The following is a 26,265-nucleotide window of genomic DNA, read 5'->3' on the forward strand; positions in this document are numbered from 1 at the left end:
GTTTTTCTCAAAATACTTAAACTGCAGGTTTTAGGCTATTCATAGATGTCTTTCAACATTGTTTATATGTTTGCAATGTTAGAATGTTAGGTTTTACTCATGATACTGAAGTTCCTTCTGGCCCACACTGACATCACTGTCACAAGGATAGGGCTGCTGGAGGGGGTGGGGCATTAAGGAGCAGTTGAGGTGGTTGCACAGTGAGCAGCTTGAAAGGCTTGTCAGAGAGACTTGGAGCCCTTGGAATGAAGGCATGGCACCCTATATATAGTGCACATGTTCGGGGATGGGGGGGGAGCCCTGGAGTGTGGAGAGGAGAGGGGCTTGTGTGAAGAGGCCTAAGGTCTGTGGAGAGGCCTGAGGTCTGTAAAGATGCCTTAGTCCTGTGGAGAAGCCTCGAGGACCAGAGACATAAGGCATGAGAAGATGGGAGAGGCCTGAGGGAAGGAGGAATAGAAAGAAGCTCGCTCCCCTGGAGGTTTGGAGGTTGCTCTTGGTTCTGGGTTCTGGGTAGTTAGTCTAGGAAAAGGCAGTAACAGGCCAGCATTTGGAGGTCAAGGCTGTTCTGGTTCTGGGTTCTTGGTTGTAAATAAAACTGCTTTGTGAATAAAACTTATTTGCCACCTTTAGCTGTGCCTCCGTGGATTTTTCTCACTCTCAGGTCATTACATTGATAATTTGTCCTTTTTTTCAGTGCTTTCTAGGGAATCGGCATTTACTGATATTTTCAACAACAAAAAATTCAATTTCAGGCTGGGGATATGGCCGAGTGGCAAGAGTGCTTGCCTTGTATACATGAGGCCCTGGGTTCGATTCCCCAGCACCACATATACAGAAAACGGCCAGAAGTGGCGCTGTGGCTCAAGTGGCAGAGTGCTAGCTAGCCTTAAGCAAGAAGCCAGGAGCAGTGCTCAGGCCCTGAGTCCAAGGCCCAGGACTGGCAAAAAAAAAAAAAAAAAAATTCAATTTCACTCAATTTCATTTCTATCTTTAACAGTGTAATGTGTGGACTTAGAATTCAATTTCAGAAATAATATAAACATACACACCACTTAATATGTCATATAACAGATATAATAACCTATTTAAAAAATGTGTCAGTAGAGGACTTGAGATCAGGGCCTGGGCACTGATCCCAAGGTGTTTTTATTTTGTTTGTTTGTTTGTTTCTGTGTGGTTTTTTTCCCCTAAGGCTATTGTTTTACCACTAGAGCTATAGCTTAACTTTTGGCTCTTTGGTAGTTAAGAGATGAGTGTCATGGATTTTCTTGCTCTGGCTGGCTTCAAACCATGATCTTAAGATCTCAGCCTCCGGAGTAAGAATTATAGGAGTAAGCCACCAGTGCCTGGTTTAATCTTGTCTACAAAGCAGCCGTTGAACCAACAATATAGACTGATTCTCAAAGTACTATGACACACTGTTGCTATGATATGATTATATATATTTTCCCCCTTGGTCTGAATGCCAGTCTCTTCTGAGTTTCTAAACTCAAACTTAAGTTTTCCTAACACCTTGCTTCATTCCCATAGCACACTGCTTCATTTCCAGTGTTTTGTAGAGGAAATTGCCTTGCGACAAGAAAGGTTAATACTACCCACAGAATGCTGTTCCTTCAAATGGAAATCAAATATTTCTGAAAATATGGTATATTTAACTGTATTTTATCAGAAAGCTATGATTGTTTTTTAAATTAAATTTTATTTAAGTAGTTGTATAAAGGGATTACAATAAACATATCAGTATAATGCATCTTGATCAATATAACTCCATTGTTCTTCCCTATCACTCCCAACACTTTTCCCCATTTTCCTGTTTCGTAGAGTAAACATAGAATATTATAATTACATTCTCCTCTCTTCTTCTTTGTTTACCTACCACCTCCACTTGATCCCTCCTCAACTTCAAGTTATCAGCTGCCTCGTTTTCATGTTGTTAGACTGAGAATTAGTTGTTTCAAGGAGTTAAACCATTTGAATTCTCCCCCTGCATACACTATACATTGGTTAATACATTTATGTTCATGTGCAAATGATCCTGTCTATATTTACTTATATATTTTAAAATTAGGTCCTGGGGCCTGGGACTATAGCCTAGTGGTAGAGTGCTTGCCTTGCATACATGAAGCCCTGGGTTCAATTCCTCAGCACCACATATACAGAAAAGGCCAGAAGTGGCACTGTGGCTCAAGTAGTAGAGTGCTAGCCTTGAGCAAAAAGAAGCGAGGGACAGTGCTCAGGCCCTGAGTTCAAGCCCCAAAGCCCCAGGACTGGTAAAAAAAAAAAAAAAAAAAAGAAAGGAAGGGGGGAGGGATGGAGGGAAGGAGGAAGGGAGGGAGGGAGAGAAAGAGAAAGAGAAAGAGAAAGAGAAAGAGAAAGAGAAAGAGAAAGAGAAAGAGAAGAAGCTTGCCTGGTAAAATTAGGTCCTTTGTCTTGTGATAACCAGCGGGCAGGAAGTCCCACCTTGTGCTGGCATCACTGCCACAGTGGCACTTCCAAGTGGGGTGGGGCATGAGGGTTATTGAAGTGGGGTTGCGCACATGTATGGGTTTGAGGTGTCTGTGGAGGGGAGGAGAGAGGCTGTGTGTGTGTGTGTGTGTGTGTGTGTGTAACGAGAGGAGAGAAGCAGCCAGAGGTGCCTGCCAGAGGAGTGGAGTGAGTTGAGGGGTACCTGAGCCTGCTGAGAGGCCTAAGGCCTGTGGAGTAGCCTAGAGGCTGGGGCCTGCACAAAGGAGGAATAGAAAGAAGCTCACTCCTTTGGAGGCTTGGAGGTTGAAGCTATTGGAGGTTTGGGTGTCGGGTTTGATCTGGGTTCTGGACTTTGGGTTCTGGGTAGGTAACCCAGGACAAGTTAGTCACAGGCCAGTATTTGGAGGTCGAGGCTGTCCTGGTTCTAGGTTTTGGGTTGTAAATAAAACTCCTTTGCCATCTTTAGCTGTGCCTCTCTGGATTTTCTCACTATTAGGTCATTACATTTGTAGGCCCCAGCAAGATAATCCACCTGGACAGCATCAAGCACTGGCCCCAGGAAACTCCCTCGTAGGTGAGTGCCCTGGCCCTCAGGGATGACATTTTTCAGCCCCAAGGTTCCCTGAACCTCCCTGGAGTTTCTGTTTCCTGAGGACCAACGTGGACAGGAGTCCTTTGCAAACCTTCCAGGAGAGAGTCTGGGCAGGCTTGTAGGCCTCATCTGGGGAGACTCGGCAGAAGGTTGGACACAGCACTGGAATCTAAGTCTGGGTTGAGACGTCACCTGTGCTGCCTGGGACTTCTTTCAGAAGTCAACCGGGGCTTCCTTGAGAAGTCATCTGGGATCTCTTTAGCATCTGGGACTTCTTCAAGAGGTCATGTGGGACATGTGGGACATGTGGGTTAAATGTCTGTGGCTACTTGTCTGTGTATTACTAATTCTATCTGTGTCCTTTATACACCTCCACTTACTCCTTTTTTTACAGGATGGGAAAACAATGTTCTAAAGTTCTTGTAAGCAAAACTGTAACTGAAAAGTCTTCTCCCCCAGTGTTGCAGGATGCCCCAGAGGAAGATGTACGGTGCAGTCTCCCCCTAATTCTGTGCCATTAGCACCTACAATGTTAAGTCCCACCCAATACCAGACATGGTTCCTTGTACGCCTGAGGTAGTAAAAGGTATTATAGCCCCTTTACTACCCTTGAGACAGGTGCCAACCCATGGGGGAGAACAGGGGCAAGTCCCCTTTCTAGTGTATGTTCCCTTTACTAGTGACCTGTATAACTAGAAACAGAAAAATCCATCCTTTTCTAAAAAGACCCCTGGGGCTCATCTCCTTATGGAGACAGTATTTTTTGCACACCAGCCCACCTGGGATGAGTGCCAACAACTTCTGCATGTGCTTTTCAACTCAGAAGGGAGAGCATCCAGTGTAGTGTCTTAAAGGTGGTCCTTGGACCAGCTGGCTCCCCCACTGATGACTCAGGCGTACGGGAGGGGCAGCCTAGGAAGTCCCACCCCACATGGGCTTCACTTCCACAATGGCACTTCTAAGTGGGCCTGGCTGCTAAAAGGGGGCAGTGCATCAGAGGGATAGGGTACATATATGCAACCTATTTGGAGGTTCAAGGAGAAGAGGAAGGGAGTGGGGAGAAGAGGAGTGGGAGGAAAGAGTAGAGGGGTGGTGCCTGCTAGAAGAGAGGCCTGTAGAGGAGGCCAAGCCTGAGGCCTGCAGGAGGAGCCTGAAGCCTGAGGACTGCAGGGAAGATTAAGGCCTGCAGGGAGGGCTGGGTCCTGAGGAGAGACAAGGCCTGCAGAAAGGAGGAACAGAAAGAAGCCTGCTCCTCTGGAGGTCTGGAAGTTGGGGCTGTTGGAGGTTTGGAGGTTAAGGAATAGAGGTTTGGAGGTCAGGGCTGGTCTGGGTTCTGGGTAATTAGCGCAGGACAAGGTAGTCACAGGCCAGTATTTGGAGGTGGAGGGCTGTTTTGGTTCTAGGTTTTAGGTTGTAAATAAAACTCATTTGTAAGTAAAACCCCTTCCCCCCTTTAGTTGTGCCTCCGTGGATCTTTCACACTCTCAGGTTATAACAAGGAGAGAGGAGAGAGGGGTTTAGAAAGCAGGCGGTACCTGCCAGAAGAGTGGAGTAGGGAGGAGTGGAGAGCAGAGCAGAGCAGAGCAGAGCAGAGCAGAGCGGAGCAGAGCAGAGCAGAGCGGAGCAGAGCGGAGCTGACCTGTGGAGAGGCCTGTGGCCTGAAGCCTGAGGAGAGGTGAGGCCTGCAGGCAGGAGGAATAGAAAGTGTTACTGGAGAGAGAGAAAAATCCAGAGGCACAACTAAAGGTGAGGAAGGGGTTTTATTTACAAAGGAGCTTAATTTACAACCGAAAACCCAGAACCAGAACAGCACCCCACCTCCAAATAGTGGCCTGCGACTACCTTGTCTTGGGCTAGTTACCCAGAACCCAGACCAGCCCTGACCTCCAAACCTCCACTCCTTAACCTGCAAACCTCCAGACCTCCAGAGGCGCAACGCAAGCTTCTTTCTAATCCTCCTTCCTGCAGGCCTCACCTCTCCTCAGGCCCCACGCCTCAGGCTTTTGATTCCTCTGCAGACCTGTCTTGGGCTCAGCTCCTCTGGTAGGCATGGGCCACTTTCCTCTTTCCTCTCTCTTCTAGTCCTCCTCTCCTTCTCCTCCCTCAACCTCCAAACAGGCAGCAAATACACACCCTGGCCCTCTGATGCTCCATCACCCCTCCAGCCCCCAGGCCCAATTAAAATTGCCACTGTGGCAGTGAAGCTGGCATGGGGCACAGGACTTCCTAGGCTGCCCCTTCCACACTCCTGAAGGTCCCATAGCATAATGCCATGCCCCCTCCTGTGTTGTGACACCGGCAAGGGGAAGGACTTCCCACGCCACTGGTTATTACAAAAGAAGCTGGATGGCTTGGAGGCTGAGGCTGCTGGAGGCTAGGGGGAGAAGGCTTGGACGTCAGGGCTGGTCTGGGTTCTGGGATCTGGGTAGCTAGCCCAGGGCAAGGTATTCACAGGGCAGTATTTGGAGGTGGAGGACTGTTCTGGTTCTGCGCTTTAGGTTGTAAATAAAACTCCTTTGTAAATAAACCCTTTTCCACCCTTAGCTGTGCCCCATGGATTTTTCTCACTCTCAGGTTATAACAATGGGCTTGATTTAATTGGCACAACTTTTCCAGGTCCACCTATTTCATTGAAAATGATGTAATATTCTTAATGGATGTGTAAAATTACGTTTTGCAATATATTCCACAATTTCTTATCCATTCATCCATTGAAAGGCATCTGGACTGTTTCTATACATTGACTAATGTGAGTTGTGCTACCGTGTACATGGTTTTGCCAAATGGCTTTACTGTATCCTGATTCCTTTATATAAATGCCCACAAGTTGTCTCTCTCAATCACAAGGTAGTTCTACATTTAGTTGTTTTGTTGTTGTTGTTGTTTTTGAGAAATTTCCAGACTATCTTCCACAGTGGCTATACCAGTTTACATTCCCACCATCAAGGTATTAAGGTTCCTGTTCCCCCACATCCATTACTGCATCTGTTGTTCTTATTCTTGACAATGGCCATTCTAACTGGGGTGAGATAGAATCTCTGATATTTTGATTCATAATTCCTTTGTGGTGGAGACACAGCATTTCTTTATGTGTCTATTGGCCATGTTTTTACATTGGAGTTTCTACTTAGCTCATTTTCACATCTATTAATTGAGTTGTTGACTTTTTCAGGGTTTAGTTTTTTGGTTTTTTTTGGCCAGTTCTGGGCCTTGGACTCAGGGCCTGAGCACTGTCCCTGTCCTTCTTCCCACTCAAGGCTAGCACTCTGCCACTTGAGCCACAGCGCCGCTTCTGGCCGTTTTCTGTATATGTGGTGCTGGGGAATCGAACCTAGGGCCTCGTGTATCCGAGGCAGGCACTCTTGCCACTAGGCTATATCCCCAGCCCAGGGTTTAGTTTTTTTAAGCTCTTTGTATATTTTGTATATTAGGCCACTGTCTGACATGTAGCTGGCAAAGATCTTCTCTCATTCTCACCTCTATCTATTTTTTTCTTATTTATTGTCAAAGTGATGTACAGAGAGGTTACAGTTTCATACGTTAGGCATTGGATACATTTCTTGTATTGTTTGTTACCTCCTCTCTAACTTTTTAGTTTGTTAACTATTGGTTTTATAGAACTTTTTATTTATTTGGTTTTTTTTTTGGCCAGTCCTGGGGCTTGGACTCTGGGCCTGAGCACTGGCTTCTTTTTGCTCAAGGCTAGCACTCTGCCACTTGAGCCACAGCGCCACTTCTGGCCATTTTCTGTATATGTGGTGCTGGGGAATCAAACCCAGGGCCTCATGTACATGAGGCAGGCACTCTTGCCACTAGGCCATATCCCCAGCCCCTGCATAGAACTTTTTAGTTTGATACAATTTCATTTGTCAACTCTCTTTGATTTGCTGAGCCTTGGAACTTTAGTCAGAAAGTTTCTGCTTGTGTCAAAAAGTTCTAATGTTTCTCCTATTCTTTCCTGTAGTAGTTTCAAGGTCCCTGAGCTTTTTTTCAAGGCTAGTGCTCTACCACTTTGACCCACAGGTCTGCTTCTGGTTTTCTGGTGGTTAATTGGAGATAATCTCACTTTCCTGCCCAGGTTAGTTTCAAAGCTCAATCCAATCTCAGCCTAGGATTACAGGTGTAATCTACCAGTGCCCAGCACCACCCTCCCCAACCCTCAATTTTTAACCACAGCTATTCTAAGTTTTGTCATAATAGTTTGGATCCTTCTCTAAGGTATTTATGATCAAACTCATGGAAACCAATTCAAAAAAGTATTTGTCTTCTAATTATAATCTTGGTACCATTTTATAAGGGATAATATTAAATCTGATAGAAAAAGAAAAAATCCAAGGAGACAAATAAAATTCTGTCCACAAAAAACACAGAGATCCAAACACAATAATAAGTAAAGACTTTGACTCAGTACTGTCATCAATAAATATCCGTTCAGAAATTAAGAAAGACCTCAGATTTAATTGGCTGTGTAGACCAACTCGACCTCACAGGTATCTATAGAATATTTTATCCAGCAGCTGCACAATATACATTTTCTACAGCTCATGGAACATTCTCCAAAATATATCATATTCAGTGTCACATAACATATCTCAGTATATTTAAGAAAGTTGAAATAACCCCTCTGGCAGATCATAACAGGATAAAAAAATTAATGGCTAAACAACGAAAGAAAACATTGAAAATACTAGAATTAATAGGGACTGAATAACACATTGCTGAATGACAATGAGTCATTAAGGAGAAAAGAAGAGAAATCCCAAAGTTCCTAGAATCCAATGAAAATACTTTACTGTAAACTTTGGGACTCAGCTAAGGCAATAAATAAGAGGAAAGTTTATAGCTATGAGCACCTATATCAACAAATTAGAAATCTTAATAATGATGTATCTCAAAGTCCTAGAAAAACAAGAATAAGACAAACTTCTAACTAGCAAAGAGAAATAAATATAAAGATTAGATCAGAAATAAATGAATTACATAAAAATGCTATGCAGAGAATCAACTGAGAAAGTTGGTTCTTGGGGCTGTGAATATGGCTTAGTGGTAGAGTGCTTGCCTTGCATGCATGAAGCCCTGGGTTCTAAAGTTCTGATTGGTGTTAGTAATTTATACCTATATCTTACCTAGGCAAAGACTTTAAATTTTACTCTAAAGGTAAAAGTAAATATGTGTGTAAACATATACACACAAATATGTACATTTGTATAACTATGATGCTCTTTGCAGACTCTGGTATATGTTAACTACATGTATTCTCCAAGTCTGATGTCTATATGCATTCCTAATGGTAACAAGGAAAGCTTCATAGTGCTAGTGTAATGTTGTCAATCCAAGATATAATCCAAAAATGTCATCTGCAATGAAAATCACAAGTCTTCCATTAATTGGTCAATTTTTTGGAAGGGGTGCTGTCCCTGAGCTTTTTTTCAAGGCTAGTGCTCTACCACTTTGACCCACAGGTCTGCTTCTAGTTTTCTGGTGGTTAATTGGAGATAATCTCACTTTCCTGCCCAGGTTAGTTTCAAAGCTCAATCCAATCTCAGCCTAGGATTACAGGTGTAATCTACCAGTGCCCAGCACCACCCTCCCCAACCCTCAATTTTTTAACCATAGCCATTCTAAGTTTTGTCATAATAGTTTGGATCCTTCTCTAAGGTATTTATGCTCAAACTCATGGAAACCAATTCAAAAAAGTATTTGTCTTCTAATTATAATCTTGGTACCATTTTATAAGGGATAATATTAAATCTGATAGTAAAAAGAAAAAAATCCAAGGAGACAAATAAAATTCTGTCCACTCTAGGTCAATGTAGTGTCAGATCGTTTATTACAACCAAAAGCACCATATCAAGAAAACGGATCTTATCTTTCAACCATAGAGCCTTACTCCTAGAATACAGAGAATCCCCTTAATTTATTGTATTAGAAGATAGTGAACCTCTCCACAAAAGGTATGACTCACCCCATAAAAGATAAAATTATCTAAGCCATATCATAACTCCAGGAAAAATGATTTGGGCCTTGAAAAAGAAAGACCTTTTTAATATTAGGGTAAAGGGAAGACAGAGTTAGCCAGGTTCCCCATAAGTTATAAAAGGTCCTGATGCTACACTTTCAGAGGACTGAAATTCATGGATATGAATCCTCTGTGATTCAAAGGATTCTGAACCTCATGTAACCTTGAATCATGTACACATTATTACCTTAGGTAGCTTTGCAACCATACATGGCAAGATGCCACTTTGTCCAGTAGAGTATAAACAGGCATCATTGGTGGATTGCTGCTTCTGTATAGGTAGAGAGATTTCAATAAAGTACAACCTCCATTACTATCATAACTTGCCCTTTCTTTCACCTTTTCTAAATCATCCTTTAATCTGTGTTGAGCAGAGAACCAGAACCTACTGGTAGAGTCAGTAGGATTTAGAATGGGCTATTGCTTCCTGGTGTCAGGAAGAATTGCCAAGGGTGGTTAGTAGGGAGCATAGGGTACCCCATGTGGCAGCAGACACAGAGATGGTGCTGTGGACTATCAGGAGAAACAACTGGCTGATAGAACACCAGGAGAGACTTAAAGAGCCCCTGCTACTACCTCAGTCAGGGCAACTCAGATTGAGAGGGCAGCCATGGAGCTTATCTGGCACTGAATGCAGACAAAAGCCAACCTCCTAGAAGCAAGGACAATGAACAAGCAGCTCAAGCAAGCCAAGACCAGTTCATTTACTGAGCCAGATGGGTGCAAAAAAGCAGCAGCCAAGACAAAGCAGAACTACAGTGGAAGAAGGCAGAAAGAACTGAGCACCGCAGGTTCCCATTGTAAGGTCCTCCCCTAGGAGGGTTCCACAAATGCCCCAAACCGGGTTAAGTCTCCACTTAGTTACCTGGATAACCAGCATACCTGGAGGTAGTTACCTCCCCCTTCCCTGAGGTCACATCCTAATCCACTTGGCCACACTTCCCCATCTCTACCCTAGATAAGGCATCTATCTCCTCGCATGGGCCTTGAACTTGGGCATTGAACTTGGGCACAGGCCAGCAGAATAAAGTTTCCTCTACTGCCTGAATACTGTGTGATGTTCTCGATCATTGGCTGCCTATTTTAATAACTCTTACACCCATCCCTACTTGACTGGACAGTGACTAGCTGAGCAGAAACCATACCTTAGGAAGCCTGGACCCCACCTGTGCTTCCTAAGCCAGAGGCCAAGAGTAGGATCAGAGGCCCATGGACAGCAGGGGCACAGTCTAAGAAAGCCACAGAGCACACCTGGGCCATGCAGCTGCACCACCTGTCAATGAGCTGAACCACAGGCCCAGCAGGTGATGGGCCAAAGTAGGAACTGAGTGGCATAACCTAGAAGAGAGGCCAAAGCCCAGAGGAGGTGGCATCAATAGCTGGGCAGCAGCAGCCCATGCAAGTCCAGTGTGGCTGGTGAAGAAGCCAGGTGGGACTTGGAGCGTGACTGTAGACCACTAAGAATTGTCCCTATCTAGCTTCTTTTGCCAGCTACAAGAAATGTATGCTGTATTGGAAAAAAGAAAACTTCTGCCAAGTGAAATACCATTTTGTGGACACCAATTCCTAAGTTTTTCTTCAATCTATAAAGCACTTTAAAAGTAATCCCTGGGGTATAGCTGATTAGTAGAGAATTTGCCTAGCATGTGGAAGACCTTGACTTCAATCACCAGCACCACGCACAAAACACCACACAGAGAGAGAAACATGTGCATATAATGTTAACCTGTAATTCACCTATCTGAAACATCAACAAGGTCTTCTGGTCATGTTTTATGAAGATTCCCAACAACATGGAAAACAAATCTGGAATAATACTATCATCTAGCCAATTAGAGAGTGGTGGGAAATGAAATGCACGTGGACAGGCTCCCATCATATTTCACTTAGCAGACAAGAATCAAACTTTAGTTTTAAAAAAAAAATTCCAGCACTTGTTGCCCAGCTGCTGCGATTGCTGGCAGTCTCTCCCGCTCACTGGTGGCTGGCTGGTCCCTATTCCTCTCTTCCAAGTCGCTGTGACGCTTCTCCCTCTCTCCAAAGCTCTTCTGAAACTGGGAGCTCCGTACTGGTGGCTCGGGCCTGTCACCCTAGCTATTCAGGAGGCTGAGATCTGAGGATGTGAGTTCAAAGTCATCCCGGGCAGGAAATTCTACGATACTGTTATCTCAAATTAACCAGCAAAAAGCAAGAACTGGAGTTGAAGCTTAAGCAGTAAAACAGCCGTGGTAGAAAAAGCCCAGGGAAAGAGGGAGGCCCCGAGTTCAAGCTCCTGTACCGACGCACACGCACATGCGCGCGCGACCACACACATGCTCCCTGCACAATGTCCCCTACGCCTATACCCTAACCGCGGCTCCCACCTGGGCGTCCGTCCGAGCTCCAGGTCGCCAAGCGATCCTCTTGGCAGAGATGCGACCATCCCACTCGGCAAGCCGTCTCACGTCTCCGCAGGCGCCGTCGCGGACTGCTGGCGTCACCGTGACGTCATCTCCGGACGCGCGCAGGCGCGGTGAGCCTTCTCCGCCGAGCGCGCGGGGGCGTGCGCCTGCCGGGACCCTGGAGCTGCTTCTCAGCCCGGACGCGGCGGAGTGAACGGATTGTGCAGATTATCTCCGAGCGCGGCTTTGGGGTTCTGGCGGGGGCTGGGGAAAGGGCCGGAGGCGGTGAGGCGGACGCCTCCGCCATGAAGAAGATCTTCGGCTTTAGGACCAAGGGCCCTGTGCCCCTCGGCTCCTCCGATGGCGCCCGGCCCCGGCGGAGCGGCGCGGGCTTTGGGAGCGGGGCTGTGAAGACCCCGGGGGCGCCTGGCTACCCCGTCCAAGACAAGGATATGGGAAAGATCCACAAAGCGGCCAGCGTGGGTGATGTGGCCAAAGTACAGCACATCCTTCTTCTGGGGAAAAATGGCTTGAACGATAGAGACCGAAAGAACAGGTACCAAGTCGGCTCTGCAGCGGTGTGGGAGTAGTGCGGGAGCCGGTCCCTTCCTTCTGGGCTCGGGAACTGGAGGACCTGGGCTTCCCGAGCAGCCCTTTCCCTAAGGATGCTCGACTTTCTTCTCAGCGCAGGTCGTCAACACTTGGGATGCGCAAACCTTGAAGACTCCTCTGCCCTCGCTTTTATGAGCAAAACCAAGACAGCTGATTTCTGGTCGGGGTGGGGAGAGAGAGTGAATTGGTACTGGGGCTTAATCTCAGGGCCTGCCTAGTCGCTGTCAGAGAGACAGACAGAGACAGACAGACGGGGGGGGGGGGTGGAGAGAGGAGAGAAAAAGAGAGAGGGAGGGGGGCGGAGAGAGAGAACACTAGGGGTTTACTCTTAATCTCAGGGCCTAGTCGCTGTCCCTTAAACTTTCCACTCAAGCGTGGTGCTCTGTTACTTGAGCCACACCTCCTTTTCTGACAATTACAGTTGTCACATATTAGAAATAAGTGTCATTCTGTCATGATCCTTAAAGTGTGAGAAAAGTAGCATCTTGTGAACAACATAATCCTTAAAACGTGTCTGCAAAATAGGTTACTATTTTGTACTAAACATAACTACTTTATTTTGTAATAAGTCATATTGTTTTACTTGAATGAACTGTTTTTGTTTAGTAATAAAAGTTACAGCTTACAATTATTGAGCTATTAATTATGATGCAAACTATTCTAAATACTTAAAAACATAGACTCTTAATTAAGCAACCCACTGATGTCCTTGAGATTACTATATTTAATCATTATCATATGAATGAGAATAGTGGTGACTAGGAAGTAACAGCACTTAAAGTAGAATTCAAACCCAAGTTGTCCTAAATTCAAAGGCCATACTTACTATCCAAATAGGCTCTTCTAAATTACATGTTATTCATGTTTACAATGACGGAATCACTATCTGTATTTTAGCTAGTGTTCTGTATTTACCTAAAAAGCCCTCTCTCTCACAGGACTGCCCTGCATTTTGCCTGTGCCTTTGGTCATTCAGAAGTGGTGACTCTCCTTGTAGAGAGAAAATGCCAGATTGACGCCTGTGACAATGAGAACAGCACAGCTCTGATTAAGGTAATAGTAGCCAACAATTTCGCACGAGATGGCTTTGATTTGAATGAATTTGTGTCATTGAAATATATTAGTAGAGCCAAGCACCTATGGCTTACTCCTGTTATCATACCTTCTCTAGAAGCCGAGATGTGAGGATCACAGCTGAAAGCTAGCCCCAGCTGGGACAGCTCCCAGGCCTTGAGTTCAAGTACTAGTACCAACATACACAGACACATGTTCATATATGTATATAAATACGCATTAGATTTATTTTTGTATATATGCTATATATGAATATATATGAACATATATTCATGAACATATACTCATATATGTTCATATATATTCATATATAGCATATATGTTATATTCAACATATTGTGATATGCTGTATGTAGTTTATATTATAATATATTATGATGTAATAAATATTTTACATGTTATGTAAATATTGTATGTGTTATATATGTATATATGCCAATAGATAAAATGTCAAATGTTTTATTTTTATTTTATTTTTTTTTGCTGGTCGTGGGGCTTCAACTCTGGGCCTGGGCATTGTTCTGAGCTCCTCAGTTCAAGGCCAGCACTCTATCACTTTGAGCCACAGTGTCACTTTCGGTTTTCTGGTGGTTAATTGGAGGTAACAGTCTCATGGACTTTCCTGCCCAGGCTGGCTTTGAACCATGATCCTCAGATCTTAGCCTCCTGAGTAGCTAAGATTACAGTTGTGAGCCACTGGTACCAGGCTGTCTTATTTTTAGTTGCTTGTATTTATCATGTTTCTTTGTGCTCTAATGATAGGCTGTACAATGCCAAGAAGAGGAATGTGTCGCCATTCTGCTGGAACATGGTGCCAATCCAAATATTCCGGATGCCAGTGGCAACACTGCTCTCCACTACGCTGTGTATGGTGAGAACATACAAATAGCAGCCAAACTGTTTGCGCATGATGCAAACATTGAAGCAAGAAACAAGGTATATAGGTCTACCAGTCTTGTTTCTAAATTACTTAAAATCTTTTTTTTAACAATGATAATATTATGATGATTAATATTTAATCATTTAATTTCAGTAGGCCTGTGCAAATAATTCATTTAATTAACATCTAGGAAAATTGAGTACAATGAAGTATATGCTTGATCAGTGTTAAAAAAGTTATTCTGAGGGGCTGGGGATATAGCCTAGTGGCAAGAGTGCCTGCCTCGGATACACGAGGCCCTAGGTTCGATTCCCCAGCACCACATATACAGAAAACGGCCAGAAGCGGCGCTGTGGCTCAAGTGGCAGAGTGCTAGCCTTGAGCGGGAAGAAGCCAGGGACAGTGCTCAGGCCCTGAGTCCAAGGCCCAGGACTGGCAAAAAAAAAACAAAAAAAACAAAAAAAAAAGTTATTCTGAAGCTTAACATTTTGATAAAGCATAATACTAAAGAAAGACAATATTTTATAACTATGTGCTTTGGAAACACATTCACCCCCTCAGCAAGGGGAAAAATAGGGGCTATTAACTAAACTTAGCCTATAGATATACTTAAATTGTCTCCACAAATTGAGTCAATATTTCAACTTCAGGAACTGTTGAAGAAACCTGAAATTCCCGCTGCTCTTATAGAACAGAGTGTGGTCTTTGGACCCACATGATTGTTGAGTGCCTGCACTGAGAGCAGCCCCTGCATGAGTCACATGTGGCCTCTATGTGCTATGGATTCCTACTTGGAATCTTCCCATGTCACCTACTTTAAATGGTCTCTACAAAACAGTTTACAACCTTTTCCTTTTTTAAAATCATATATAGTGATAAAAATTTCAGAGGTTTAAAGGCAGTTTATGATAATTTATTCAGTTGTACTATTTTCTGTTGATCTTAGAGATAAAACTAAATTTTAGGATTTAGAAGTTGATACTAAAAAGAAAAATAGAAGGTAGTGTTTGGTCTGTGTGTCTGTGTGTCTGTGTGTGTGCCAGTACTGAGACTTAAGCTCATGATTGTCAAGACTGGTGCTCTACCACTGGACCATGGCTCCACTTCCAGAGTTTTGCTGGCTATTTGTAAACAGACTTTTCTGCTGGGGCTGACTTTGAACCCTCATCTTCAGATCTCAGCCTCCTGAGTAGATAGGATTACAACCATGATCCACCAATGCCAGCTTTTTTTAAAATTTAGATTTTCTTTACCTATAATATAAATAGTCATTCCCAGTAGAATGAATTATTAGGACAGTCATGGTAATAGTTAAGTAGATTACGAATATTACAAGTAGATTATGAGTATTAGCCTGGCCCTTAAAAATGCAAGTGATTTCCTGTCTGTACTGGCTTAAGCTAAAAACAATTCATAGCTATCAGCATTGTAATTTTATTGACACAACATTGTACTTTAAAAAAATTTATTTTACCTAAAACAACAACAAAAACCTTATGGCAATTAAGATTGGAACCAGAATAAAAACAGTGGCTGTATGTTTGGGACTCAGAATGATCATTATAATGGAGAATGACTTTTTACTGAGTTTTCTAATAGCTAAGAAAATATCTTTAGTACAGGAGAAAAATGTATAGACCTTTGGTAATAAGTAGCTGAAGTCCATTTGAAACCTGTATCTTTTAATTCAGAGGCCATCTCCTTATTGCCTGATTTGGAGCAGGAGTGCCTGACATTGGAAGCTGGTAGCCTGGCACCATAAACACAAGAGAATCAAGCAAGTTTGTAAAGCCTGGGTGAAACTTCCATACTGTTGAAAAGATCTTAAAACTGCATCCCTGAAATCTGACCATCAAGTGTTAATGTACTTATCAAGGAAATGGTCATGGAATCTTTCTTTTGGGGCATAGTACTTCTGGAAAAGCAAATACTATCTCAGAGTATAGGTTGAGAAATCCTGCTCTGTAGATGATAATGTAGCTCATTAGTTTACTAAAATACTTAGGAGAGATAAACAATACATTATCTTTCCTGCAGATATTCTTAGTTTATATGAGAAACAATTACATTGCTCTAAAATACTACGACAAATGCTACCATAACAAGGAAATATTTGTAAAGCAATGAAGTGGAGTTTTTTTCTACTTGTTTTTGTTTGTTTGTACTGGTCCTGGGGCTTGAATTCAGGACACTGTCTCTTTTTTTTTTTTTGCTCAACGCTGGCACTTCAGCTAAACCTCCACTTCTGGCTTTTTGCTTTATTCATTGGAGGTAAGAGTCCCATGGCTTTTCCTGCCTTAGCCAGCTCTAGTCTATGACACTCAGATCTCAGCCTCTTTGAATAGCTAGTATTACAGAGAGTAGGAGTGAGCAACCAGTACCCTACCAGCAATGAAGAGTTTGGCCTGAGTTTTTGACTAGGCTGAAGAGGGACATTAAAAGCCAAGTAGGGTGAGAAGAAAAAGAGACTGCTATATATAAACTCTCTAAGTTACATATTTATATTCATGGTATCATCTAGAAGATTTTCCTTTCAGTTAAGAAATACATAATTTGTGAGTTATAAACTTGTCTTACAGGAGGATCTCACACCACTTTTACTGGCACTAAGAGAAAAAAAACAGCAGATGGTGGAATTTTTTGTAAAAAGCAAAGCAAAGACTTGGGCAGTTGATGAGATGGAAAGGTATAGTACTTAACAAAAAACCCAAAACACCTTAATGCAGTGTTCTCAAGTGATAATAATCCCTCAAGTCAAAACTTTTAAATTGGTGGGAAGACAATTTAATTATTAGAATGTAGTGAAAAATACCAATATACCATCAAGGCGAAGAGGAATAATTATTCAGGCTAGATAAAATAAGGATAATAAATAGTATGATTCATAGTCTCTAATTGTTGACTGATTGCTATTTGGGTTCTGATTTTGATTGTCTTATGGTCCTATATAATAGCTATAGGGGTCCATGGTTCTATATAATATGAACTATGAGCTATTTTTATTACGGAACTTCTTAACCCTTTCACAGATTTCTTTTTTTTTTTTTTTTTTTTTTTTTGCCAGTCCTGGGGCTTAAACTCAGGGCCTGAGCACTCTCCTTGGCTTCTTTTGAGCCACAGTGCCACTTCTGGCCTTTTCTGTTTATGTGGTGCTGAGGAAATTGAAGCCAGGGCTTCATGCATTGTAGGCAAGCACTCTACCGCTAAACCACATTACCAGCCCATTCACAGGTTTTTAAAATTTTTGTTTTGCTTTTGTGTGTTAGTATTGGGGCTAGAACTCAGGGCCTGGGCCCTTAACCATTTTGCTCAAGACAGGCACTCTACCACTTGACCCACAGCTCCACATCTGGCTTTTTCTTTTCTGATTAATTAGCGATAAGAGTCTCATGGACTTTCCTGCCAGGGCTAGCTTTGAACCTCCTTCATCATATCTCAGTCTCCTAAGTTCCTGAGCTAGGATTATAGGTGTGAGCCACTGGTACCTGGCACCTTTCATAGTATTCTTTTACCTCTACTTCTTATATGCTTTTCCTTTTAAAACGTTATATTAAATCTATGAGGGTTGCAACTCATTTTTTCTTTTGGAGGATTGTGTTTCAAATTGCTTTCTTTGAGGAATATTGATATTAGATTATCTCTGAGTGACTCTTACAATTATTATTACCAGATGTCATTCAGGTTTTTCCTTCTTAATTTACAATGTAGTTTGATATTTTTGCTTTTAATTGACAAGTACAGAGAGAAGAAAAATAACTTTTTTTTTTTTGGCCAGTCCTGGGCCTTGGACTCAGGGCCTGAGCACTGTCCCTGGCTTCTTTTTTGCTCAAGGCTAGCACTCTGCCACTTGAGCCACAGCACCGCTTCTGGCCGTTTTCTGTATATGTGGTGCTGGGGAATCGAACCTAGGGCCTCGTGTATCCGAGGCAGGCACTCTTGCCACTAGGCTATATCCCCAGCCCCGAAAAATAACTTTTTAATTGGGTAGACTTTCCTTTTTTGAAGAAAAGCCATAGGATAGTGGTAGAGTGCCCAGGCCCTGAGTTTAAGCCCCAGAACCAGCACAACAAAAGAAAAAAAAAATTAAGCTCCTGGTGAGCTGAAGCAATAAAACCTCATAATTTTTAGAAGACTTTGAAGCTAAAAAAAAGTGACTTGCCCAAGAGAAATGGCTGTTGACTGCAGAATTATACCTTCTGAGTTCAAGACATGTTCCATGTTCTCAAGCTAAACTAAAGAGTGTGCTGAGTTGTAGGTCACATAATTTGTGACTATTTCACTTCATTAGTTATAAGCATTCTTAAAACTTTGAATTGCTTACACATTTGAAGCATATATGGGATATAGTTTTAATATTGGGTCAGATATTTTCTGAAAGACTTCAGAATTTAATGTTTGACAGGCATTTTCATATTAGTATTAAAATAGTAATTTTCCTTGTCTTTTGTTTTTGTATATAGCAGTAGGCAAGTACTTTCTGACTATGAAGAAAAGAGACTTAAAAATTCTGAAAATGGCTATTCAGGTAAAATTTCTGATTTTAACTTAAAAAAAATTACTTTTGGTGGACCTGTCCTAGAAAAACATCTGAATAAGAAACTTTGAGCTGGATGCTGGTGGCTCACACCTGTAATCCTAGCTATTTGGGAGGCTATGCTCTGAGGATCGCAGTTTGAAGTCAGCCTGGACAGGAAAGTCTCTGACTCTTTATTTCCAATAAATTATCAAAAACAGCCAGAAGTAGAGCTGTGGCTCAAGCGGTAGAGGGCTAACCTTGAGCAAAAGCAACCCCGGGATAGAGGCTAGGCCCTGAGTTCAAACCCCTGGATGAGCAAAAAATAAAATAAATAAATAAAGGAAAAAAAATTTGAACACAGTAGAACAATTTAAGCAGTGTAGAAATTATATTTATATTATCTGCTAATTTCTTTTAGTCTAGAATCTGGAATTATTTATGAAATTGTAATTTGTAATCTGCAACACTATTATTGAACAAGTTCTGTCATTTAAATTTTATCCCTAAAATCATTAATATTTTTGAATAAGACAAAAGGGCTGGGCTGTAGCTCAGTGGTAAAGCTCTTGCCTAGCAAGTGCAATGTCCCGGGTTCCATCCCCAGTACCAAAAAATAAATAAATAAATGCAATTAAAAGAGAGAGAGAAAAGGGGCTGGGAACGTGGCTTAGTGGTAGAGTGCTTGCCTAGCATGCATGAAGCCTTGGGTTCGACTCCTTAGCACCACATAAACAGAAAAAGCCATTAGTGGGCACTGTGGCTCAAGTGGTAGAGTGCTAGCCTTGAGCAGAAAGAAGCCAGGGACAGTGCTCAGGCCCTGAGTTCAAGCCCCGGCACTGACAAAATAAAAATAAATAAATAAATAAAAAGGAGAAAGAAACTTTTAAGGCTGAAATTTGAGGTTGCTGGTTTGAAATCCACCCAGGCATGAAAATACTTGAGACATTTATCTCCATCAACCAGCAGAAAGCCAAATGTTGATGTGTGGCTCAAATGGTAGCGTATAAGCCTTGAGTGAAAATGCTAAGACGTAACACCCAGGCCTGAGTTGATGCCCCAGTACCAACACACACAAAAAGAAGAAGTACTTAAAGCAGTGTGTTATGTGTTTTCTCTGTAGTCACATTACAGCAAATCAGACTTCTAGAACTGAATTTTCTATTGGTTTAAAAAAATAGATTGTACTTTTTCAATGAACATTACTTCATAGTTTTGTCACTAACTAAAATATTGTATGTGTTTTCAGATTTTTCAGTTCAGGAGAGAGTCCCCGTATTCTCTTACTGTGATGTTTAGTTATTCCCACTTATATAGTGACTTATGTCTTGCTGTAACATATGTAATATGTGATAATAGATTCAGTAAATACCATTTTTTTATTTGCTTTTTATATTTTTTCTTGTTACAGTGCTGGGAATCAAACCCAGGGCTTCATGCATCCTAGGTAAGTTCTATATCACTGGGCTATACTACCCTGACACCTTAATACCCTAAGGGAAATTTTCAGTTTACAGCACAACTGAAAGGAATATTCAGAAGTACCCCCATATACCCTGTGCTCTCCAAGCTTAGCTTCCTTTGTGCTAATACCTTCTAAATTAGTAGACATGTTGAACTGATGATTCTGAGATGACTCACCATAGTTTGCAGGTAGGTTCACTATTAGTGTTATGTGTTCTGTGCACTTAGGCAAATGTCTGACATATATGTATCATGGGTTATAATCAGAGTAGTTTACGTGGTCTACAAATCCCCTGTTCTCTACATTTTTGTTCCAAAGCTATTTTTTTCCAGAATAATTTTATAGTTAGAATATTATAGTGAATGTGGTTTTTTTTTCAGTTTAAAATATTAGTTTTACCAGGCACTGATGGCTCCCAACTATAATCCTAGCTATTTAGTAGCCTGAGATCCGAAGATCAAGGTTCAAAGCCATCCTGGCACAAAAGTCCTTAGGACTCTTATCTCCAGTTCACTGGCAAAAAGCCTACAGTGGGGCTGTGGTTTAGTGGTAAATCCCAGCCTTGAGCAGAAAAACCTAAGGACAGTGCCCAGGCCCTGAATCAAGCCCCAGTACCAGCAAAAACAACAACCACCACACAGAAAATAAACCCTCAAAATTTACTTGCCATTTTTACCTGTCATAGAATAAACCATGCCGTAGGTAGGTGATAACCCCTCCTTACCTTAGGAAGATTTACTTCTACTTCTGTGCCCCCTCCCCCACAGAGTCTAATGGACCTTCCTGTCCTTGCTGGTTTCAAACCTTGATTTTCAGATCTCAGCCTCTTTGAGTAGCTAGCTAGGATTACAGGTGTGAACCACTAGACCCTAACTAGAAAAGATTAGGAGACATGAAGAGATTATTAGCATCTTCCCCAGAAGAGGCAGCTGGAAAACCTTTGCAAGAGCTCTTGTCCCTGGTCTGTTTCCTCTGTCTTGACAGGCTACAAAGTACTATAGATGCAGATTCCGTATGATGGGATGTTTCATCCTAAACTGAAAATCTGGTGAAGCTATGTTGTGTCTTAACAAAATGAGTATACTGCCTTGTAATTACTTCTAGTACCAATAGTCTGGAAAAACCATACCTATGTTTGAGATTGTAGGTCTGTAGTTCCTGATCCAATTACTAATAACCAAGTTGCTGTCACCCTGATAGTGATCAGTTAGAATTATGGTCTACTAGGTATCAGAATTTGATAAACTCCATTATTTATTGCATTTAATAACTGCCGAGTAGATGAAGTTAGTGTTCTTAATGCATTAGTTGCCTACCACTAGCATAACTAATAATCATTCTTATTAGTCTCTAGGTATGATCCCAAAGGACTTTTTAACCAAGCTTTAGAGTCGCTAGAGTCTTTTGTTCTTCTGTATTTTTCTATTGTTGATTTAAAATTTATTTTTATCCTCTTTAATAGATGATGAGAGTTGTGAAGATGGTTCTTTAACCAGGTAGGGATGAATCGATTTAAAAAGTTACTGCAGAACTAATTGGTACATACAATTATAACAAACAGATTTGTTGTGTTTTCTACTCTGAGCTGGATAACATATTGTGTAACATGCTAAACATTTCAGGGGACAGTATCAGTATTTCAATTCAAAGCTTCATGCTTGTTAATGCTATATATTCTGTGAATCAAATCTTTTTTGCTTTGGTTGTGTTTGAGATAAGGCCTTGATTTTTTGCCTAGGCCTGCCTAGACTACAGTACTCCTATTTACATTTTCTTTTTTCTTACCATAGCTGGAATGACAGTTGCATGCCATAACAGCCTTTTCTGTTGATATGGGGACCTTAGTAACTTACTGAGCTTAGCCTCAAACTGATCTCTGCCTTTCGAATAGTTAGGATTACAGGTATAAAATCTCAACAGCTAGCCAACATTTTTATTTTTTAAAGTATTTCCAACAGCTTTGCAAAGTATCTGTAATTTTCTTATTAATTGGGCCATTTATTGTCATTCAGAGAGGTTTATTAATTGGGCCTATGATTGCCTAGTTGAGAGATAGCTGACCCATGAGTTGTCTTTTAGTCTGCTTGTCTCCTAAATCTACTTTCCTTCTCCTCTACATAAATTGACTAAGACTTGTGTAGCAAGATAGGGGTCATGTCATTTGATGCTGGCTCACCTGTAATCCTTGCTACTCTGGAAGCTGAGATCTCAAGATAGCAGTTCAAAGCCACCCTGAGCAGGAAAGTCCATGAGCCTCTTATCTCTAAATAACCAACAAAAAGCCAGAAGTAGAGCTGTGGCTCAAGTGGTAGGGTGCTAGCCTTGAGCAAAAAAAGCTCATGGACAGTGCCCAGGCCCTAAGTTCAACCCCAGGATTGGTACCCAAAAAGAGAGGGAGAGAGAGAGAGAAGAGGGTGAGTAGTGATAGAGGGGATAGATTTGATTGGAATACATTGTGTGTACATATGAAAACATCACAATGAAAGAAATATATATACATAAACATACATGCATACATACATGGAGGTCCCTATCTGACCACTTTGGAAAGTCTAATTTAGCTATGTTATTTCTGATTTGTAAGTCTCTCAATCAGCCTGGCTATATTCTTAATTTGTCCTATTATTTTTGATAAGTATAGTGACAAACGACCACTTCTCTATACTTGGTTTTAATCAGAAAAGGTTTTAGGGCAGATCTCACTTGGCTATGCCCATAGTACCATATGCAGTAATGTCAGCCAATTCCTAGGGAAGCATTACTTTACCGAAAGGGAAGAATATCTATGTGTAGATTGTGTTTTAAAGTCAATAAAGATAATACTGGAATTAATGACCCAGGAAACTGAGTGTTATCTGGAAAAGCATGTTCAAAATGACAGGAACTGACAAATATTATTTCCTTTGAAAGCTGTTAAGGGTTTGAACCCTTGGGAAGAGTCTCTTAGCAGACAGGAATGTGGGATCCTCTATTGCTATTGACACCTCAATTTGTAGAAGGTGGCTGAGAGCCCATAAAGTACCAGGAAACTGGAAGTACCTTGATTTGTGGCCTATGGCAGGTTCTCTCACTTCCATCTAGTTCTCTTTTCTTTCTTTCTTTCTGTCTTTTTTTGTGCCAGTACTGAGACTTGAACTTAGTTTTCCCACTGAAGTCTGGCACTCTACCTCTTGGGCCATGGTACCAGTTCCAACATTTTGTTTTGGTGGTTAATTGAAGATGTCACACAGACTTTGTTGTCTGGGCTGGCTTTGAACCCATGATCCTTACATCTCAGCCTCCTGAGTAGCTAGTATTACAGGCATGAGCCTGTAGAAAACCCAGGTTTTTCTAATTATTTATGGCCTTCCCGTGTATATAAAAGGTAAGATTGGCTGGAAAATGAGTCACAGACCTTCATTTGGGTAGTTGGTAACAGGCCTGTGTTTGAGAATGGGTTGTTGAGATGCTATTGACTTACTTCCTAGGAGCAGGAAAATGGAGAGCATCTCTATTTAGCTTGTTTCAGCCTATCCTTTTAGGAATCTGTCCCTTCATCAAATTGAGGCTTTAAAGCTTGGAGACTGCCATTGAGTCCTGCAGATGAAAGATCTGGAATTGGAAACTCATGGGAAGTTGTTAGGATATTACTTATGGACACAGAGGTACAACTACTAGGACTCTTGTTTTTCAAGCTGTCTTTCCAGTTTCCAAAAACTTGCTATATCTGGGCACTGATGGCTTGTGCCTGTAATTCTAGCTATTAAGGATGTTGAGATCTGAAAATTAAGGTTCAAAGCTAACACAGGTAGGAAAGTCCTAGAGATTCTTATCTCCAGTTAACCAACAAAAATCCAGAAGTTTTGCCGTGGCTCTAAATGGCAGAACAGTAAGCCTTGAGCAGAAAAGGTAAGGGACAGCACCCAGGTTCAAGTCCTTGTGCCAACACAGAGAAAGTAAAATTAGTAAAATACTAAAAACTTGTTAGTTTTTGCATACTTGTATAAGTCATGTCCCATACAGGAAAACATAATCAATTTTTAGAATGTTTAATGTTTAATCTCTCTGAAAAGAATATTGCCAATGCATATGTACATTTATATTGTGTTCTATACTTTTGTATATTTAGTCTTTAAACACCTTAAATGTTTCAGGATACTACTGCTTGTGCTGTTTTAGGACTTCTTAGTAGACGATTTTCATGTTGAAGAACTAGCTTAGTCTTCAAACAGTAATAAACAATACCAAGTAGATAACAACATCTTTCTATCTTGTTGCAAATCACATTTTGTTTCAGTTCTGGGAAGAAAAGTCATGTTGACCGTTAGTTGAATTTCTAGTACAGTTTTCAGAATGATTTGTGAAGCCATATTATTTGTATTGATTGACATACTTTGATAGGAAACTAATAGTCTTTACTGGGTAGTTCACAGAACAAGAAATTGAGGCAGGAAGACTAAAATGCTGACATATCAATCAGGAAGCACCATTTAATTTATAGGTAGCAACCTTTTCATTATTTAAGAACTCAACTGATCCATTTTATTACCTATTTTTGCTCTAAAAATAGGCTTTCCAACACACCACCTGGTCCTGGCGACCCCTGGCCTTCATCAGATGAAGACGACTATGATTTTGATAATAAGGTAAATTGCTCTTTTGTGAAAATAATTTTCGTGCTCTTAATTTAGTATTGTATTGTTTACTATTAGAATTTATCACTATTTTACATGGACTGTTGATCAGAGAAAAGCATTTTATAGAAGAGCTATGATTACTTGAAATTCTGTTTTGCTTTTTTACTTGGTAAATACCAAAGAGTAATAAATGTATTGAGACAGTGGGAACTGAAAAAGAGAAAGAGCTGGAAGACACATAGTGGTAAGAAAAGTGTATGAGGGGTATCTTTCTTACAATAGATAAAAGATAAAATTTGGTCAAGGATTATTTGGGCCATAATAATGACTGTGACTGAGAGGATGCAGGAGCTGTCATCTGTATGTCTAACCACACAGGAAGTGGACATTGGAGGATTTAGGTTTTAAGCCAGCCCTGGCAAAAAGTTTATGAGACCCCCATCTCAACCAATGTAAACGGGGCATGCTGGCACGTGTACCTCTCATCACAGGTATTTGGGAAGCATAAATAAAAGTGCAGGTATAAATACAAGATGCTTTCTGAAAAAGAAAAAATAGTTACAGAAAAATAGGCTAGAAGTGTGTCTCAGCCACTTTGCAAGCTTAGGGTCTTGAGTTCAAAGCCCATTACTGCCATAAATGAGTGTATAAATACTATTATTTAAATCACTACTAACCTGACTTATAATGCTCATGCTTAATTAACCATTAGCATTGTCAGTTAATTATTACAGAAATCATGGCTCATGCCTAAAACCCTAGCTACTCAGGATGCTGAGATCTAAGGATCATAATTAAGAGCCACATTAGGCAGGCAAGTCAATGAGATACTTTTATCTAATTAACCAGCAAAAAACCAGAAATAGAAGTGTGGCTCTATTGGTAGAGCACCAGCCTTGAGGGAAAAAGCTTAAGGACAGTACCCAGGTCCAGTACTGACAACAAAAACAGCAACAAGCAGGATGCTGGTGGCTCATGCCTGTAATCATAGTTACTCAGGAGGCTGAGATCTGAGAGTTAGGGTTCAAAGTCAGCCCAGTCAGGAAAATCTGTGAGGCTTTTATTTCCATTTAACCACCAGGAAACCAGAAGTGGAGCTGTGGCTCAAAGTGGTAGAGCACTAGCCTTGAGCAAATGATCTCAGGAACAGTGCCCCGGCCCCGAGTTCAAACCCCACACCCACAAGAACAACAACAGCAAAAGGCCAGCAACAACAACCAAAAATTAAAATAATGTACTGTAGTTGTGTATTTTATCTTTCCTTCCTAGGCACCTTATTTTAGTACCATAATTTTTAGGAGAGATTTTTCTCTTTCTATTCTGGTTTCTGTGTTCAGACTATCACAATATTAGAAATTATAGGAATTTAAAATAAAAAATAAAAAATCTGTCTCAAGATTTCTATTACAGTGGAATTGTGTTGTGTTTTCTAAGTCATCCATTGAGAATATACTTCAGCTGTGCATTTAATTGAAAAATTACGTTTTGCCCCCAAAATAGTCAGTTCTAAGCCAGAGACTCTGTAACTACGTGGTAAAACATTAATTTCAAATTTATTTTTAATTTTACTTTTTAAAAGTACCTATCCAATGTCCTGTGTCATAATCTAACATTGCAAATTTTATACATGCTTGTACCTATTTATTT

The 26,265-nt window shown here is 41.3% G+C and overlaps 2 protein-coding genes across 7 annotated transcripts in view; one reads left to right on the forward strand and one right to left on the reverse strand.

The window, feature by feature from the left end:
- Nucleotides 1–11,498, reverse strand: part of LOC125346559 (zinc finger protein 280B-like) — a 45,157-nt gene extending 33,659 nt beyond the window's left edge. Inside the window, exon 1 of the mRNA XM_048339232.1 lies at nucleotides 11,441–11,498. The gene's annotated coding sequence lies outside the window, so the exon portion shown is untranslated. The remainder of the gene's footprint in view (nucleotides 1–11,440) is intronic.
- Nucleotides 11,499–11,625: 127 nt separating this feature from the next.
- Nucleotides 11,626–26,265, forward strand: part of Ankrd30a (ankyrin repeat domain 30A) — a 76,841-nt gene continuing 62,201 nt past the window's right edge. The window contains exons 1-8 of one of the 6 annotated variants that reach the window (XM_048339226.1): nucleotides 11,626–12,038; nucleotides 13,009–13,123; nucleotides 13,907–14,080; nucleotides 16,604–16,710; nucleotides 18,485–18,549; nucleotides 19,949–19,984; nucleotides 21,465–21,498; nucleotides 24,552–24,627. In XM_048339226.1, the coding sequence (XP_048195183.1) occupies nucleotides 11,764–12,038; nucleotides 13,009–13,123; nucleotides 13,907–14,080; nucleotides 16,604–16,710; nucleotides 18,485–18,549; nucleotides 19,949–19,984; nucleotides 21,465–21,498; nucleotides 24,552–24,627 (882 nt within the window). In that variant the 5' untranslated portion in view covers nucleotides 11,626–11,763. Of the gene's footprint in view, nucleotides 12,039–13,008; nucleotides 13,124–13,906; nucleotides 14,081–16,603; nucleotides 16,711–18,484; nucleotides 18,550–19,948; nucleotides 19,985–21,464; nucleotides 21,499–24,551; nucleotides 24,628–26,265 lie in introns of those variants that run through there. The other 5 variants (XM_048339227.1, XM_048339228.1, XM_048339229.1 and 2 more) reach the window with 5 other exon arrangements.

Source organism: Perognathus longimembris, chromosome 2 (genome assembly GCF_023159225.1).
Source record: "Perognathus longimembris pacificus isolate PPM17 chromosome 2, ASM2315922v1, whole genome shotgun sequence".
Taxonomy (NCBI): Eukaryota; Metazoa; Chordata; class Mammalia; order Rodentia; family Heteromyidae; genus Perognathus; species Perognathus longimembris.